The sequence below is a fragment of the Apis laboriosa genome, unplaced genomic scaffold, assembly GCF_014066325.1.
Source record: "Apis laboriosa isolate Shangri-la unplaced genomic scaffold, ASM1406632v1 scaffold11_cov152, whole genome shotgun sequence".
Lineage (NCBI taxonomy): Eukaryota > Metazoa > Arthropoda > Insecta > Hymenoptera > Apidae > Apis > Apis laboriosa.
The window spans coordinates 2,143,116-2,161,997 of NW_025221020.1; the positions used below are offsets into that span (position 1 = coordinate 2,143,116).

At 37.7% G+C, this 18,882-nt stretch overlaps 3 protein-coding genes across 11 annotated transcripts in view; 1 reads left to right on the plus strand and 2 right to left on the minus strand.

The window, feature by feature from the left end:
• Positions 1-2: 2 nt before the first annotated feature.
• On the minus strand, positions 3-5,282 carry LOC122719778 (protein THEM6-like). 3 transcript variants are annotated; one of them, XM_043945936.1, is made up of 5 exons: positions 5,112-5,277; positions 3,699-4,206; positions 2,567-2,781; positions 2,059-2,238; positions 3-1,900 (listed from the first exon to the last, which is right to left on the minus strand). In XM_043945936.1, exons 2-5 carry the CDS (start codon positions 3,853-3,855, stop codon positions 1,790-1,792), a joined length of 663 nt encoding a protein of 220 aa, XP_043801871.1. In that variant the 5' UTR covers positions 3,856-4,206; positions 5,112-5,277; the 3' UTR covers positions 3-1,789. The 3 variants fall into 3 exon arrangements, with proteins under 3 accessions (XP_043801871.1, XP_043801862.1, XP_043801879.1); XM_043945927.1 differs by having other exon boundaries at positions 5,016-5,277; XM_043945944.1 differs by having other exon boundaries at positions 1,770-1,900; positions 1,993-2,238; positions 5,016-5,282.
• Positions 5,283-6,226: 944 nt separating this feature from the next.
• Positions 6,227-9,369, minus strand: LOC122717555 (probable tyrosyl-DNA phosphodiesterase). Of its 2 annotated transcripts, XM_043941765.1 has the most exons (6): positions 9,342-9,369; positions 9,183-9,266; positions 7,980-9,066; positions 7,340-7,882; positions 7,072-7,276; positions 6,227-6,983 (listed from the first exon to the last, which is right to left on the minus strand). In XM_043941765.1, the coding sequence occupies exons 1-6, from the start codon at positions 9,367-9,369 to the stop codon at positions 6,849-6,851; spliced, it is 2,082 nt and encodes a 693-aa protein (XP_043797700.1). In that variant the 3' UTR covers positions 6,227-6,848. The 2 variants fall into 2 exon arrangements, with proteins under 2 accessions (XP_043797700.1, XP_043797710.1); XM_043941775.1 differs by lacking the exon at positions 9,342-9,369 and having other exon boundaries at positions 7,980-9,063.
• A 412-nt stretch (positions 9,370-9,781) lies between these two features.
• LOC122718514 (transient receptor potential-gamma protein-like) overlaps positions 9,782-18,882 on the plus strand; it is an 80,479-nt gene continuing 71,378 nt past the window's right edge. For 5 of the 6 annotated variants that reach the window (XM_043943613.1, XM_043943604.1, XM_043943632.1 and 2 more), the window contains exon 1: positions 11,725-12,121. The gene's annotated coding sequence lies outside the window, so the exon portion shown is untranslated. Of the gene's footprint in view, positions 9,899-11,724; positions 12,122-18,882 lie in introns of those variants that run through there. The other variant, XM_043943623.1, reaches the window with a different exon arrangement.

An 18,882-nucleotide genomic window follows, 5' to 3' on the forward strand; every position in this document is an offset into this window, starting at 1 on the left:
CGTTACACGTACGATCATATATAATTATTCGAAAACATTTTGATATGTGAATACTTTTACAAACTAAATAAGGGTTATGATGAATTTTTCATGAAATATTTATACATTGTCAAATTATGTATGCATTTCGAACGTTTTCGAAAATCACATCATTATTCGATTCGATTTTGATTCCGAAAATATTTTATCGATTATTTTTACCTTTGTTTTTAAAACAAGTAGTAGAGAAAAATAAAGTAAATGTGTTTTTTTCAACGAGAAAACATTAGCCATCTAAGGAATATTTATTCTTACTCCTGGATAATGGTATCTTTAACGACATGATCAACACAATATTATCTGACAAAAAAAATGGCACTATTATCATCTAGAAGTATAATAACGTGCCCACGTATATTCACGTGGACAATTCTATTTAGCTGTTCGAGACTCGCTACGTCGTCGGCTACTTTTCAATGACGAAACTACGAATACCGATTTATTTCGAAATTTAAATTGAAATACATCTTAATGAATTTGTTCGTCGCAAATGGCGTCGGTAACAAGGATTGTACACGATTTAAAAAAAAAAAAAATTAATCACGCGAGAGTCGCGTACAATTTCTTTTTTTTAACTCCCGATTGCCGGACGTCCTATCATAGAAAATAATAATAATAAATGCAGTAATGATAACAAATGGAATTTAAAATTACAACGACGCGTGGCAAATCGATGTCACGGTCTAATTATTCAATAATCGTAAAAAAGCGAATATCCACCACGAATTGTAAAGGCACCTGTAACACGTTATAGAAGTACTCTTCTCTCTTAACGCGCTCGTAAATATATAAATTGTTATTATTTATTTATCATCGACGAAACAGCTCCTCAGGAGAATTCTATTAATTTATTCTCTCTCTATCTCTCCCTTTCCCCTCTCTCTGTCTCTCGCGGAAATCATTACCGGCGCCAATCGCTATATGTACAATATATATACTATATAATATATATATATAATAAAAAATGTAAATAACGCCTCGCGTCTTGCGATTACTTTCAACGAAGAATATTTAACAAATGGTGCTTTTTTTTAATTTTGGAAGCTCCTTTGGATTACACATTGGTTTCGTATCTGTAACCTTGCTCGACGCCCATCTAGCAGTCCGTTCCACGGTTGCTGGACAGATTTCTCGTAAAGCATCTTGAAAATCACGGAATCTATCAAATAAATTCTGTAAATAAATTCTTCCCTCTCGTGCGAGGGATGATCACACCTTATAGTCCGATAGTCGCGCATATACTATTGCCTATTAAAATAATTTCACATCTCTGTCTAGCCTTTGTACTCTTAAATTTTTCCTTCTTTATCGTTCTTCCAAAACAATTTCCTTCCTTTTTTGACATCGGCTACGTATATATGTATATATATATGTACGTATGTATACATATTTATACACATCGGAACCACGCTAAACCAAATAACGTTAAACCAAATTTTCAGGCGGACAAATGGCAATATCAAGCTGCCCGATCGCCCCTCTTGACCATTTACGTCTGAACGTCATCGGACTCGCAATCGATAAAAGCTTCAAACTTAACGATCACCCGTAATTTGTTCACCTAAAAAATTGATTCGAAGCTATCTCGTATGCCGTTCGAGCGAGGAAACGGCTACGTGGAAGATTTCATTAACGCCTTCACGATCAACGAAAGCCAGCATCGATCGAATCTTCGACCTTAGACGGCCGTAGTCGCGTACACGGAAGTGGAGACGGCGCCATTTGTGGTGGACGCCGCGTCCTCCTTTTGTCAGCAATGCGTGGTCACTGCAGCACTCTGGCGAAGAAGCGCCGAAGAGATTTCGTTACTCTCCAACCACCTGGCGACTTCCGGTGGCATTTGCGGTCTCACGTTGTGTATCTGTAATTTAAACTTTACGTTTCCATCGATTTCACGTTACACGCTATTAATTACACGTTCATAAATTATTAATTATGCCATCTTTCACTGACCTTTCATAAATACAGACCTGTCACAAATTTTTTATCTCGTTGAAATGATGATGAATATTTTTTTACCTGTGGTGCACCCGCCTCTACGTTTTGCTTCACGCCCCGTTCCATTAGAGTACTGATGATAGTCTCGGCGTTACAGTCCAAAAGTTTTTGCCTGCATATAGCGATAGCCCTGACGAATTCATCGCTGGTCGTAATGAATCGATGCTCCATGAATATGGATTTTTCATCCCAATATATAATCTGTGAAAAATAACGATTTCACAATGTTCACAATGTGAGATAAATACGATATGTACTGTTCGTGTGTACTAAGAGAGCGTATACGGAACTGTGGAACAATTCTAAAATCTATCGGCGAGGACGAAAAGAGTCAACAAATTAATTTCCATTGTGGTCTTATCGGTTTTCTTGCAGTTATCGGGAACAAACAATTGATAATCGGCCGTGATACTCTTTACAAAAGAATCGTGAAAATTTTTTTGTACGGATTCCCGTGACGATCGGTCAAAGTACAACGAACGAACGTGAGTCCGTAATACGATTTCACGTGGAACTCGGACCCGCATACCTTAGAAGTTATTTTGAAGATGGTGAAAGGTTTCAGGAAACGACGATAACGTATCGTCGCCGCTCCTTGCACGACGCCCGACCCTTGCGAGCATATCTCGCGATATAGGTTCGTCCTTTCGTAAAAATCCGCCCTGGCGAAATCGAGCTCGCGAAGATATCTCGCGTTGTTCATGTGGGAGAGCAATGGATCCACGTCCGTCGTGGTGCAGATACCTGTGTGAAAAACAAATATTAATTTTCACGGCCGTGAAAAAATAATGGAATTAAATAAACTCTCTCGTTCGACATCATTGTAAATATTTAAAAAATGGCATATCAAACAGAAATTGCATAATCAAGGAATATTTGTATAATGCAAGAATTTTATTTAATAAGTTGGTTTTATCATTATGCATTAAATGGGAAACCAAATAGATAGGATGAATAAGAAATACAGGAAATATTACTTTTACGTTTCGAAGTATCCATTGGTAACAGAAAAAAAAAAAAAAAAATTGAAATAAATGTAAGCGGTTTCCTCGTCCAAGGACTGATAAATAAAAGATCAGTTCTGGATACCGAGCATACTAAGTATCTCTATCGAGGAATTACTTATTCCTCGTTGATGTTGCGTGTCATGTAAGCCGTGACAATGATTATGTCTTTTCGTATGAGAAATTTCTAAGAATCGGACCACCGTGTTCTCGGGTTATCGAAGGATAGAAGGGGCGCATCGAGATATCTAAACACCGTTCACATTTCGAATATTTCCCGTAATATTTTCGTATAGAATTTCACAGCACCGCGGTGAACACAATCAATACGAGGACGGATTTGTTACGAGCAACCGACCTGCCAACTGATCGCGCATGGTAGGTCAAGGTTTACGCGAATGGGCTCGAGATTAGTCGGTAAATTGTAAGGATTCTGGGCTTACGTAGTTGACAGTTGCGTACAATGCATTTTCATGGGATCTTTAATAATAACGTTTTTTTTTTTTTTTTTTTTTTTTTACGTTACGCGCTATGCTACTATATAATTCTAGCTTCAACGATGAGAGGGTAGTGGAGAGATTGTACGTTAATTTTAACGTGTTCGCAATAATTAATGTGATTGTCTAATCCTTTCCCAGGGTTAAGCAACCAACGTACCGTATACAGTGGTCTCGTCGAGGATGCGAACTCTCTTCTTGCAGAAACGCGCGAAGAACACGATGAAGAACATGCGAAGGAAATAATGGACCTCTATCACTCCGTAGAGCAACACGATAGCTCCGAATACACCGGTCAATACCCAGCAGGCTATCATCCTGATCAATCTCGTATTCCGTCCGTTCTTGGATTGAATCGGGAACAAGATCCCCGCGTGGTCAGACTTTGGAAATTCTCCACCGTTGCAAAGCCACACCCCGCTTTATCGATTCGTCGGTCGAGACGTACGGTGTTTCCTCGTTCGCTTCTCGTGGAAGGGAAGTCAGGTTGCACAATTAGCATGACAAAGGATAGCAGGTGGACCGACGTCGCATGGCGAGCAGTCCCATTATGAGACGCATCGGCACATATCCCGATCAAAGCGTCAGTCAAACCGTTTCCTTCCTTTTCTTTTCTTCTTTTTCTTCTTCTTCTTCCTCTTTTTTTTTCTTTATACGTACGAATATACCTAAAACGTGACAGATAAAATTTTAATTATCGGGAAAAAATGAATTGAAAGTGTTCGTTCGTCGAAAGAATTTTCGTCGAATTTGTTCCATGCGAAAGATTCGAGAGCGAGACGTTTTTGTAACACCACGTTGTAGAACAAACGCTCGATAGCGAGGCAACGTTGAGTGGGTAACTTTTTCCCAGGCAACGATTAGTCCGTGGAAAAATTTGCACTTAGACGAACAAAAGTTATTTCTGAAAACCATACACACACACACACACACACACACACTGAGTAAATATTAGAATAATACACGTCCGTTGTAATTGCGCGGTATTTCTCGTGCTAACCCACACATCGGGATCGTTCGTAAAATAAACTGCACATCAAAAATAGGCATCGATGAATCGTGTTGCAATGTTGCTGATCGCTATAGGCGACAAGTCGAAAGATGACAACCGAGCAAGAACAAGCAGCGACGCGATTTGGCAAACGGCAACACCGTGGCGTAACTTTTGAACGTTGAGTTTCTGGGGGAGAACGATACCGTTTACGAAAGCGTTTAAATCTTTCGTAGCGAAAGCTACTTTCGATACTTTCCCGCTCCGTCCAATTACGAGGCAAAGCACGTTTTCCTTTGACGAGCGTTCCTTCGTGAAAAACAAGCTCAAAAATTCGTCGCCGTCCATTTTTCAAAATAGCGAACGTTCTACCCTAGAACGGCACGCAACCCTTTCCATCGCGCTAGATCGTTATTCGTTTCGCGCGGTAAAGATAAAACTGTTGTCGATTGGTAACTGGTTGCGATAATCGATGATTGCACCTACCTGGCGGGTGCCCGTCAGGTGGAAATATCGAGGATGCGCGACGTCCTGTGGCTGACTATACGCGACACATGAATCCGCACATGCTTATCTACTTACACGCGCACACGCACGAGGGACACGCGCGAGGAGCACACGTAGACGGAGCAGAATTAACGGCAAGAAGTATGCGTTCGTGTCGACATCTCAGAAACTGCTGATCAACCGCGTTCCCCGATTTCGATGTCGTGGTGAGCGTTACGGGCGTCGGAACGTCCCTTTCCGAAGTCGCATCTGCGCCGAGGATTTCCAACCACGAAGCCTACCGTTCCTAGTGGGAGGCGAAACCTTGCTGCGCGTTGACGTCAAAATCCTTGCCGCCTTTTTTAATGGGGGGATCGAACTATGGTCGTGCGTTGCATAGATGTTTGCGAAGAATTATCGTAAAAAATAGAATTGGAAATGATATAATCGACCGGTTTGGTCACTTCTTTTTTTCTTTGTACACTGAGAATCCGGTTGATCGGTGTATAATTCAATACGAAATGATTTTTTTTTTTTTCTATCTACGTTTTTTCTTTTTTTTTTTATTACGTTACGGCATCGGATTGAAAGAGTGGTTCGATTAATTTTGAATGAAGAGTGAAAAAAATAAATGATATAATAAGAAAGTCGAGAAATGTAGTAACCTTGAACTTTACGAGATTCACGATGTTCGTTGATCCATGAAAGGGAAAGAATCTCTTTATAGTATCTGTATTGCTTGTACGGAAGATTCAAATATATGTTAAAAAAAAAAAAAGTCGATTTCCTCAATAATTATTAATATCGTTGGTATAAAATGTTAAAAAGGAAATCACGATACAATCTATCAACATTTATAGAATATTATTTTTTTTAGCACAAATTGTTGTATCATTGTATTCCATCACAACTTTGGATCCTCTTTTATGGGAATATTTTTATTTTTATTTTTAGAAATTTAGAATTGAAATTTCGTTTGAACGTCATTATTAAAATAGACGTACGTACTTTTTATATATTTATATAATAATAAACTAATTAATTATTGACAATTATTAGTAAATATTAACATATATGTTGACGTAATATAATATAAAAAAAATGTATACTATAAATAATCTTTTGTACAAGACCACATTTTATAAAATCTTTTTTCATAAAAAGAAAACAGAGTACGATTTTATCTTTATCGTCGAAAATTTTTTCTCGCTATTACTCTTCGTTTTTTTTTTTTTTTTTTTAAGAGTATAAAAATTTTTTTATTTCTTCGCATTACGTGAATTTACTTTACGAAATTTAACGTACGCTTTGTGTAATTGGTACGGAGGAGAAGAGCAAATGAAGCTTCATCAAACGTTATTTGAAGGCGAGACATGCACGAACAATACTATGTTACATCAAAAAGGAGCTGGTCAAAAAACGCTTTCCTGCTGATGTTTTATGGAAAACACGTGATCCGCGAACGAGCAACCACGAAATCGGCACGAATCACGAGCGAATCAATAAATAAGTCACGTACAACGTGGGAATTGCAGACGTCGTAAAATTTCTATTAGCCTACCGGAAGTTTTACCGAACAATTACATTCTACTTTTAACTTGTGCCCTCAAACATAATTATACAATTGCTTTTTTTCTACATGTTATGCGTAGAAGCAATTAGTATCGTATTATAATTTATTATATATAGTTTATTATTATAAAAAAATTATTTGTACATCATTGCTCGAAACTTTAAAAAAATATAGAAGACAAATATAAAATAATATAGAATCAATAAATAAATTAAAATATTCGTACTATATCTTTCTCGATATTCAGCAATTTTTATTTATTATTCGGTAGAAAAAAATTCCATAACGAACGGCGAATCATTTTTTTCGTATCGAGTTAATGGCAGATCGTATGGAATAGGGAAAACTGGAACACCAGGTTCTTCTTCCTTTATGGGAAACGTTGATGATCCAGTCTATAAATAATATGTATATAAATAATATGTGTTTGGAACATCTTTGTCCATGTATAAAATGTATATGTATAATAAAATTTTTACATACAATAAAGCTTGGAATAAATACAACACCTCCTTCGTAATTCATAATATAATGAGAATTTTTTCCAACCGTCCCCCATGCTGCTTTACTTAAATTAGCACTAGTGAGGACAAACCAAGGTATTCTTTTCAAATCGGGTGAGATTCTTGTATAAGTTTTTATATGAGGCATTGCTTTATCTCTGCCAGTTTGCTTGGCTTTCCACTGACTGAAAAAATTGTTAAATATAAACATATCAAATCAGTGATGTGAATAGACATTAAAAACTTACTACATGTACGATTCTATCCATTTTTGTTTTGAATGTGTTTGAAGACTGTACGGTAGACAACAAGATCCAACTCGACAATCAAAACTTCGTTTATAATTGTTTAAAGACGGATAAATGAAGTGGAAATTCGGATGACTTTTTAAACCTACTGGATTTTCTTTCGACATCGAGGATGTAATTTCTTTCTGAAGCCAAGTCTCGTAATTAGGACCTAAGCTACCAATACTCGAACTCTGAGCAACCAATGTCCATTGGGGCGCATCAGGCGGTAATTTAGCGTGTTTGGAAAGAATGGAACCTAATTTTCTATGTCCCCAAGAGTCATATTCCATATCCGTGTGTCTCCCCGGAACAGAAGCCAAAAAAAATACGTTTACCGAAGAAAAATCTGCTCTTCTTACAGCACAAGTCCATTCTGTTATACCTGGCTGTCTATATCTATTCAAATAGCGTTCTAAATCCTTCTTGAAACCCGTCGGTGATTCTCCTTCACTGGAATTTGCAGATTCTGACAATGGTGGAAGATGCGGTGATATCCAAACTCTAGTCAACAAAATTGAAGCAATCGTTTATTCATTAAGATTCTTTCCTCTTTAAAACAAATATAAAAAATAATCTTTAAATTTATTTAAAGACAGACCCTTGTGTTCTATTCTCCCAATCGTCCATGTATAAATTCGCGGTAGATACCACGACTCGTATTCCGTCATCTTTATATTTTAAAATCATAATTTTGGTATGATGGCAACCAAATTTTGTTGGCATATCTACATAAAACATGGTAACATTTGAACCCACTGGTCCTGTATCTACTCTTTCTCCGAGTAAAATGGACATATTTGTGTTTTGTTCAGCCAACATATATTGCACGTGTAGCCATCCAATATCAACCATAAAATTAATGTGGAGGCTGTTTACTATTTCTCCTAAACTAATATCTAGAATTTCAGGAAGTGTTATAGAAAATGCTTGATCGTACGTTTCTCTTGATCTATTAATTGTTGAAAAAAATATATGATACGGTGCTGAACAAGCATATTTCATGGCAAAATTTCCTGGCTCAACCAAAGACGATAAACATGTTTCATATCCATGCTTCTTCATCATTTTAATTGCTTTCTCTCTTGTAGATTTGCACGATTGAAATACTTTTATCAAAGATGGTTCTTGTGATTGCTCTTGACTATTTCTAGAATCATATTTTTCATCTGTTTCAGCATGTTTGCTATGACTTGATTTTGATTTCTTATTATGCCTTTCATTATCTTGAAAATCACTATTATCTCTCTTTTTTTCTTGAGAAGAATTCTTCTCTATGCTTTCTTCTATTATTTTAAGACTATCTAAATCCTCTTTCATTTTAGAAACTTTATACTGATCCTTATTTTTTTTGTCATTGGAAGCTTTAAAAAGCGCCTCTGCTTCTTCATCCATATCTTTCAATTTATTTTCTCTTCTTTGAAACATTATTTGCTTATGTTTTTCTACTTTATCTTTTAAATCTTGACTATTCATAGTACTATTTTCATTTTTCATTTTTATGCTGGTATTACTTAGTTTAGAATTTAATTCTTTGATCGAAGAATCACTTCCTGCTTTTTCTCTTCTTAATATTATTTGTAAAATCTTCAATTGATCCAACAAGAGAGATCGATCAGAACATTCAAAATCAAGTTTTTCAGGTACTTGTATTTCACCTTCTAACTGTTTTTTTACAATTGTTTCTACTGAAATGCAATATATACTGTTCTTTATCACGATTGAACTTGACTTATTAGATGCATATCACCACGATTATCTCATTAATCAGATCAATATTAGATTAAAAGCAAATAGTACGTACAATGTGGATGTGACATTTCATTGAAATGAATCGGATTTCTTCGATAGCATTTTTCCATGTAAGGACACGGTTTCTTTTCTGGAACTTGTACGAAATAACATAATTTTTTAAATTGTGAAAAATTAAATCTTAACCTTAAAATTAATCGCATTTTTTTACCATTATTAATACAAAGACTTGTTGCCATTCTATACTTTTATTTAATTCATAAAGAACGTTGTTACTGAATAAATAATATTAGATTTAAGATTTTATATGAATTAATTACACGTAATACTGTTAAAATTTATTCCTACGAATTATTCTTTCAAATAGCTGACAAAGACGACTAGATGGTGCTGTAATCGATGTGGCGCAAGTGTAGTTCAAATCGAAATTAGTCTTGATCTAAACTTCTCAAGAGTAGTGCGTCTGAAAAATCGTTTTGAAGAAACGATATGGAAAATAATGTGAATTAATATAAAGTGTTGCTATTACAATTCTTTACAATATATTTATTTGTTCGTGTCAAGTTGGAATAATACAAATACGTAACATTATGTGTTCAATTTTTGTCTTAAATGATTATATATTTCTCGAGTTTTTATGAGCGCCAAATTTATTAATCAAAATGGCGGGAACACGTTCAACACGGTTTTTCGTTTCGTCTAATCAATCATCAATCAGATTTGAGATGTTTTTAACGTCGAACAATCGAAAATCAAGAAACAAAACAGGTAAGTCGATAAATTTAATCAAATAGCACGATATAAAATCATAAAAAAGAAACCGAAATTCGAATGATTTATTCCGATCGTCTTAAGAATCTTAAATACGAGATATTAGAACGAACGTCTCTCGATAAAAGAATCGAGGAAAAATAAATCGTGAGAAAGAACGATATGGCCTCTCACGGGGAAAGGATTAAGAGCGTCTCGACGCGTAACAACGCGTCCTTAACCGATCTGGTATCGAGCACCAGAGTTAAATTTCAACGAGCAAACTTACCGACCGCATCTCGGCGTACTTGATGCTCCGCGAGCGCCACTTGGAAGAGAATTGTGTCGATGCATTTCCATTTTTGCAAGAACAATTAACTGCCGTGGAAAGAATCGCGAAACAGATTTAAAAATTGGTTCGCTTAATATGCATGCGCATAATTTAGGAACAGCCATCGGTATTGAACTGATTAAATTAAAGTCACATCAGTGGGAATGTTTTCGACCGCCATTCAAGGATGAGGTTGTCCGGAGAAAGAGATTAAAAAAATTCATCGATTTAAAACATCTGCAAATTTACATGATTTGATTAAAAAAATCGCGAAAGTGAATATTTTGCGAATAGACTACTAGATGAAAGAGTTTGAATTTTTTCGTCAAGTGTTCATTGATATAAAGATTAATTCTTCGCTCGTTCATATAGACGTAAAATTACTTATACTCTTTATCAAAGTAATTAATTCTTTCGTTTCGAATAATACATATTCTCTTTATAACGTTAAACTGAACAAATGAAACGAAAAACTTTTCCAAATACTTTGGCAATTATTATGAAATTTAAAAAGATTAGCTTTTTTATTCATCATTAATTTTTTTAAACGCTTACTCGTTACAATCATGCCTGAATCGAATAAAAATTAATCAAATATATTCACACCTAAACATTTACACGATTTCTCCTAAAACATTTACACGTTCAGTAACAAACGAGACACTTTATTTTTCTCGGCTGCTCGCATTTTTCATCTTTCGCAGCATCGATTCTCGTTATCCCGCGAAAATCTTATTCTCGTTATTCATTTTATTCTCAACACTGTCTGTTCATTTTGCTGGAGAACGACGCGGATAGAATTAACGAGAAAACGAAAGAGGGACAAGCTTATTCAGGAGATTGCCGACTTTCTGGACAGTTTGGACAGAACGAAGAAAAAAGGCGACAGGAGTGGAGAAAATTGAATTACCATTGATTCGCCTTCCAAACTTCTTCTTCGTGATTCCCATCGATGCGGCAAATTGAACATTTTAACTTATCAAATATTCCAGTCCCGTGTATACTTAAACGACATACGTAAACATCGTGATTTTCACATTATAAGCCCTTCCTGATCGTTTGACGATAAAACTTAAACACCATTTAAGATTATTAGCCGTTGAAGGGGACCGGCGATACATTCTCATAGGGAGCCGTACACGAACGTACGATGGGGAACGAGGCGCCATAATCCTTATCACCGGTCGTTCCACGTTCCCGTGTGCCGTTTCGTGTCGTTTTCTAATTCGTTGGTCGGGAACGGGAACATTATGAAAACGATTTGCGGGGGATTTCCTCGTTCAATATCGAGGATTAAAGGAATACTCTCGTAGGAGGGAGTGCGTATATACGGAATAAATAACAGCAGCGCGTCGAATGTCACGCGGTGGAAGGTGGAAGGCGGACAACGGAACGACCGAAAAGTGGTCAGGCTTGCAGGATGTGAGGAGAAGGGGTGGGAGAGATGCCGTGCGTCGAGACGCCTCGATCCGCTCAGTCACCGCCCAGACCGCGCCGCGAGCGATCCATCCGCCGTGGCTTCCGCGTGTTTACACCGGTTCTCGCGCGTCTGTGACTCTCGTCTTCCACAGTTATCGGCCAGTTTCGCCTCGCTCGGATGCCCGGTGCCCGGATAAACTTTGCCGGTGGCGTTTACGTGCGTACACGTGCACGCGTATTCTTCCACCGTTTCCGCCTTTTTCATTCATCAAGAAAGATTGGATCAGTCGGTCCACCGCGTCGATCCAGACTTGGTCGCGTGCAGTGATCTCCGGGACAGTGATATCGATCACGTGAACTGCGGTGTAGTGGTGAGTTGGTGGCGTGGTGGAGTCGGTCGGGATCGCACATCCTGTGGAAAGCGGTTTCCTCTGGAGGCAGTCAGAAGGCAATCAAGATTCATCGCAGCCCGGAAATGCGAGAAAGTCAAGGTCGTTTTATTTACACCGTTACGTACCGCCGATCCCTCGTCAACGGCCGGTTTCGCGCCAGCAAAACGGAAGTCTCGTGAATCAGTCTTTATTTTGGATCGTCGTCGTGTGTTGTGCGCCGTAATCTTTCTTCTTGTTTACGCGCCCTTTCGCCGGCCGCTTCTCTTCGCGATAACAAATTTTTTTTTTCTCTTCTTCTTCTTCTTCTTCTTCTTTTGAAAGAAGCTGTTTCGTTTTCGAAGGAGGACAAGGAGGAGAAAGAAGTTGAATGGGAATAAGATCGAGAGTATCGACATCGGGGGACGGGAATTCGAATCAAATTATAACCTAACACGGTGAGAATCCCTCTCTTAACCTCGATGTTTCTCTCTCTCTCTCTCTCTCTCTTTCACTTTCACAGTCTCTCGATTCATTCTGATTCTTAAAAAAAAAAAAATCCTTTCATATACGACTAATTGCTTTCAATTTTTAAAAGCTTCCCCTCGAAATTGGTGGTCGGTTTTGTTTATAAAACGGAGGAATTAGAACGAAAGGAATTAAAATTTAAACTCGTTACTCGTTGTAATGAAAAGCGCGCGGGTTTTCGCAATAATATTTCGTGAATAATATATTTCCTAATCTTCATCCTCAAAAGAATCAGCGTCTGATCTCGTCCTCGATCGATCGTCACTAATTTTTACACGAATGATCCCGCGTTACACTCCGCTCCCCAAACTTTTCTCTTTCGTTTTCCAAACAAATCGTTTTACAAATCAACTTCGAAAACCAGTCTCGTTCTTCGTTTAAATCTTCGTCCATTCGAGGAAAATTTGACGCGAGGTAAATACGAAAAGGATAAGACTGTAACGGTAATCGTAACAACGAAAGTTAACTATTGAAATAGAAGAAATAGCTTTAATTAATTTCGAGTATTTAACCAGTCGATATTTCGCGAAGCTTTTCGATTACAATGGAAATTGTATCGAATATGTGTACGCGTGTATGCGTGTAAAAAACGAGATGATTAATCACAGTAGTGAAAAAAAAAAAAAAAAAATACGCGAGAAATGATTTCAAATGTTCGATGAACATGGAACGCTACGCGTCGAATTGTATTTCATCATTGTTTATATCAAAGATTATCGAGATACGATCGAAAGAAAATCGCGTTATGCCGCGTGCATAGAAAAATAAACCGCGATTTCGGCGAGTGAAATATTCGGTGTGAAGTCGAGGGTACTCGGCCGAATAAAAATATTATTCGTTGTTGTGCCGTTCGACGAAAACCATTCCCTCCCCTCCTCCCTACCTACCTACTGTAATTTGTAATTTAACGACGATCTCATAGATTTAAAACGATTCGTGCCACCTATTAATAATGGATTAACCGGCATTAGAACAACGGTCTCGTTAATCGCTCTAATAAATCACAAATCGAATATCTCGTGCAATCCGATTCATCGAGGATAAATTATTTTTGCACTTTATTCTTATCATTATTTCATTTGTATATACGAAGAGATATTTCCACTTGTGTGTGATTTATTACTACACCCTTACGACGCACCGATTAGAAAAAATCCGAGCCATTGCTCGTTTCGAATTCGTGCGATTGTTTATCAAAGTTTTTATATCGTTCGAAGAAAATTAAATTTGCGCTCGTTCTTTTTTTTTTTTTTTTTTTTTTTTTTCGCCAAGAAAGTTCGTTAACCGATATATCGGGAAGAAAAAAAAATATCACTTAGAGGGGAAGTCTTTGTGAAGTGGATTTCAGCGCAGAGATGTAAAGTGCTTTCTTTCTTGAAAAGTTCCAGCTCGAAAGTGGCCACGAAAGAGAAACGAGGGGGGAAGAGAGAGAGAGAGAGAGAGAGAGAGAGAGAGAGAGAGAGAGAGAGAGAGAGAGAGAGAGAGAGAGAGAGCGTACGAGAGAGACACTCGAGTCTTCATTCAATGCTCTAAACGGGACATTCGATGATTTCATGAATAATAAACCGTTAACGACAATTAATTTTTGCATAACCAACCGATAATTCTTCAGACAGCTGGAGAACGCTGGCATTGAACCGGAGAAATCTTCTCGAGTGGCTCTCATTCTTAACTCAACAAAGGTCTCTGAATGTTTCTTCTCCTCGATGCTCGTGTATTCGAAATAAAATTTTACTTAACAGTAATCCCGATTAAACAATTGAGAGAGAGAGGAGGATTGAAAAATGAATTGTTTCGCAGTAAATACGGAATTACAATGCTCTGCGAAGAGTTATCGTTATTGTATGAGATGAAATTCAAGAGAATTGAGAGACGTGTAGAACGAAGGGATAAACTTTATCTTGAAAAATTAAAAATTGCAAAGTTGAAGAGGAAGTGAACGGTTACATTGTCGCGGGAAGAAATTCAAAAGGGTTGAAATATGAATTGTTTCGCAGGGCAGTAAATACGGGATTAAAATACTCTGGGAATATCGTTATCGTTATGTCGAGGTGAAATTCAAAAGAATTGAGAGATGAATCGTGGAGTAGAAAGGAGGGATAAACTTTGTCTTGAAAAATTAAAAATTGTAAAGATGAAGAGGAGGTGAACGGTTACATTGTCGCGAGAGGAAATTCGAAAAGAATGAAAAAGGGCATTAAACTCAATGAACAGTTATCCTCAAATTGACGAAATTCAAAAGAGTCGAATCGAATGAATCGTTTTCTAGAGAAAGGAAATTTTGTTTTTATTAAAAAATTAAAAATTGAAAAATTGAAGAGCGAGTAGAACAATTGTTGCTATGTTTTATCGCGAGAAGAAATTTAAAAGGGAAATTGAAAAATGAACCGTAAAATAGGGAAGAGGTTGAGTTGAATTTTATTTATGAAAAATTTAAAATTGAAAAATTAAAGAGTTATCCTGACACATTGGCGCGAGATTCGAAAGGAATTGAAAAATGGATTCTGTAGAGCAGAGAAAGGGATTGATTTCTTTTTTTTTTTTCGAAAAAGATTTCCTCCTTCCTTTCCTCCGTTCGTTTCTTTTTTCTCATTTGTCAAAAACGGGAGATTGACAAAACTATTTTATTAGCGTGTCTTCTCGATTCGAACGCGATTCTTCTCTTTAATAATTTTAAATCACGAGCGAAATCTTGCTTCGTCCCTCTCGTTTCCAACTTTTCATCCCTTGCGTATTGTCTTCCGTACACGAGGCAACGCAAACGGCGCGTGCACGGAGCCAGAGGATCGATGCAACGATCAACGTAGAGCAGTGATTACAAAAATGCTTGTTTACATAATACTAGGATGTCGACATGAATTATATTCGACTGTTTCCGCTCGTTTTCTCTCTCTCTCTCTCTCTCTCCCCCTCTCCACTTTCTGCCAAGAGAAAGAAATGTGAGCACGGTATTGCGCCATGTGGCAAATTGTTACGTAATCCACGAGGATTCATCCGTTCGCGATTCGAAAGAAAGAAGTTGATTCAAATTCAATTACGAAGTAACTTTGAACAGGATATATTTTCTTCATCGTTTCCGTTTTCGATGTTTCGATCTCGTTTCGATCTCGTAGAAATTTGATCGTAAATCGTCGAACGTTTTTTGCACGTTTTATTTGACAAATTACCGATACGATAATCTAATTTCAAGCAAACGAATCGAATTCGTTTCCACTTTAGCACTCTGGTTGCTAAGCTTAGATCCGGTTATTGCCATTTTTCATCTCTTAATCTCGTGGACGGATCTCTCGTCCATTGTCCGATAAACCACGCCGTGAATAAATTCATCTTGATAACAAATGTCATTGTTCCATGCAAACTTGTTCGATGCGAACAAATCAAGGATGCGCCTCGTTTGTTTCTCTCTGAGCGAGCCTGAATCGCGTTAATTAATCTTATCCATCTCTTCTATCGGTTCTTTCCAATTGACTCTAAGAGGGTTCTATGTCTCTACTCGAATTCGAAGCGTTGCCAAGAGAAGAAATTCGAGATTGAAAGTTTCCTCGAGAAGTAGAGAGTGGATAGGTTGGAAAATGGATTTATCGAATTTAGAGAAATTGTCGAAAACTGATAATCGAAAAAAAATGGTCTATTACGTGAAATAATACGAAATATCCTTTTACAATCGGATTTTAACGCATATTTTCTTTCTTTCTTTTTCTTTTTTTTTTTTTTTTGAAATCAAATTTTGAAGACAATCTGTTTCGCGAGAATTTCTTCTTTTTTCCCTCTAATTTATTTCGATTCGAGTGGAATTAGAGTTAATTCGTGGAAAAGAAAATTCTTCGAGTTGTTCGAGTCATTTATTTGACAGGTATCGATAACGAAGGAACAGTTTATTGAAAACTTCGATGTTTTCACGATTCTCGATTCTTCCAATTTTAGTTTGTTTGAAGCATTACGACGTAAGTACGGACTTTTGACATTTTATTCGCGCGAGCGCCTGCCGATTTATATATACACAAACTTCAATCTTGCCCTCGCTTGCCGATCGACTACGACATGTTTACACGAATTTACCGCCATTTCCCCAGGACGTCTGCCCGTGTTGCGTCCCTCTATATCTTGGTGAAGGATGGAGCATTTGCGAAACTCGTTTCCTTTGACCACGATTTCTGCATCGTTTAATCCCGTCCAACCTCAGTGAATCCGTTGTTTCTACCCTCGCTTTCAAATTCTCTTCTCCGGGAAAGAATCCACCAGAAGTAAAATCGCGGTTAATCGATGTATTAAAAATTTTAATTTTAAATTTGTGATTTTTTAAAGATCTGATTGTTATAATTTTATCATTGGATATATACATATATATATATATATTTTTTACTCGAAACGAACAACTCTAGATTTCCTTTTTCAACGCTCCTTGCTCCAAAACTTTTTCGTTGAAACATCTCGAGAGAGAGAGAGAGAGAGAGAAAGAGAGGTAGAAGGGAGGAACAACAACTGGAAACAACTTTTAACCGTAACACCTTTCTTTTTTATTTTCGCCTTATCCAACCTTATCCCAGACTCTTGTTATCCTATTCTCATTCTTGTTCATCGGTCGAATCGGGGTTATCGGAGCACTCAATTATTTGGGTCATCCGAGGCTACCGTTTTCTGCCTGCCATCGAACACACCAACGGCTTTCCATCGGAATATTTTGATAGCTATAAATAATTGTCGTCGTGACAAAACAACGTTGGCATTTACCTCCCCTTTCCCTCTCCAGTGGAAGAATTTTCGAATTAATTATCGCGGGATTTGGAATTTTCGTATCGGGTCTAATAAGTGGAGACAAGAGTTCGATTTTTTTGGCATTACGCAATTGATTATGACAACGAGAATCGTGAAACGAAACGAAATATAAATATAAACGGAATACTCTTCTCTTTTTTTCTATCTTTGGATTCGAAGATATCGAATCCCTGTTCACAGATATCGCACTCGTGATTACGAAAAATTTTATTGTTCGGGAGAAAGATCGAGAGATATTTCGTTCGAATAATAAATGTGCAATAAAGATAGATGCTCATAGGACAGGGAGAGAAACTAGTTATTGTAATTGATTAAGTGAAGGTGGAGCGAAAGCCAGGAGGGAAGATATCGTTTATTAACGCGTAGGTTAAAAACTGCGGGACACAATTTAACACCCCTTTCGATCTTATCCCAATGCAATAGAGAAAACGATAAGACAGACACACAAAAACCTATAACTACATAACTAAAATTATAAGGGACACGTGTTCGAAACTTTTCGATTGGCAACGAATTCACCAACGTGTTTCGCGTAAATCGTATTTTCCTTTCCCTCTCCTCCCCCTTTCCGTGCAATTCTGTAGAATCCTTTTTCGATACGAGTCACATTTCTTTCCCCAACTTTTTTCATCGCCTCTCTTTTCTCGAGAAGAGTATTCGAAGAAAGTTTACGATACTCGATCCGAGCAGTTATTGGCCAAAATCTCGTTTCCGGCAAACGAATTCAACGATTTCTGGCCCGGCGAATTAAACGCCGAAGCTACATTCGGATATATCTTCTTCCATGCACGCCACCACCGCAACCTGTCAGAAATTAGCAGTGGCACGTTCCACCTAGAGAGATAGAGAGAGGGAGGGGGGGATCCAGAGAGATGACGATTAGGGCGAAACAATTTTCGGTTGAATACGTTCGTAATGGATGCTCGTGGTAAGTGCGCGCCTTTGTGTGCGTCAGTGTGCACGACGCGCGTGTACTACACGGACACAGTGCATGTAGCGTTTGTATCCGATGTATCGAGAGAGCTAGGATACAAGCTTATACGTTCAATGTCACGGTGCTCGCACGTGCGCTTCTCGCGTCGCCATTTGCATGCGTGCAATTTCTACGTAATCGAGGCGAAGGGCAGCTCTCGTCTCCGAACGCGGAAATGTAAACTCGTTGGTTCGGGAATAATAAAAATAAGCGCTCGATTCGTGACGCGAAATCGCTAATGGGCGGGGAAACCGTGGTAATTTTACCGATGGGACCGAACTTGACTCGATTCCATCGTGCTCAACACCTTGTCCGACCACGCAGACACGATGGCTAATTATTTTAACGGGGAAATTAATTTCGTTCGACTCGATGCTGAAAAATTCGCAAATTTTATTCCGCGATGGATTATCGAGATATTGTTGTTGAATTTAGCGTTCGAGAAGGGCGAAGCGGTTGGGAGAAGATTCCTCGCGAAGAGACAAGGGATAAAATATTTTTTAAAATCGAGAGGGAAAATTAAGTTTGAAAAGTTCTCGAGTGAAATTGGACAATTTTCGATTAGATTTCGAGTGAACAACTATCGATAAAAAGTTATTCTATATGT

Coding starts and splice junctions, on each gene's coding strand:
- LOC122719778 (XM_043945936.1), bottom strand. CDS start 3,855: ATGATAGCCTGCTGGGTATTGACCGGTGTATTCGGAGCTATCGTGTTG. Junction 2,239..2,566: donor TCTTCAAAATAACTTCTAAG/GTATGCGGGTCC, acceptor TATTTTTCACAG/ATTATATATTGGGATGAAAA. Junction 1,901..2,058: donor TAGAGGCGGGTGCACCACAG/GTAAAAAAATAT, acceptor TTTAAATTACAG/ATACACAACGTGAGACCGCA.
- LOC122717555 (XM_043941765.1), bottom strand. CDS start 9,369: ATGGCAACAAGTCTTTGTATTAATAATG. Junction 7,277..7,339: donor TGGATAGAATCGTACATGTA/GTAAGTTTTTAA, acceptor CAATTTTTTCAG/TCAGTGGAAAGCCAAGCAAA. Junction 6,984..7,071: donor TATTTATTCCAAGCTTTATT/GTATGTAAAAAT, acceptor TATTATTTATAG/ACTGGATCATCAACGTTTCC.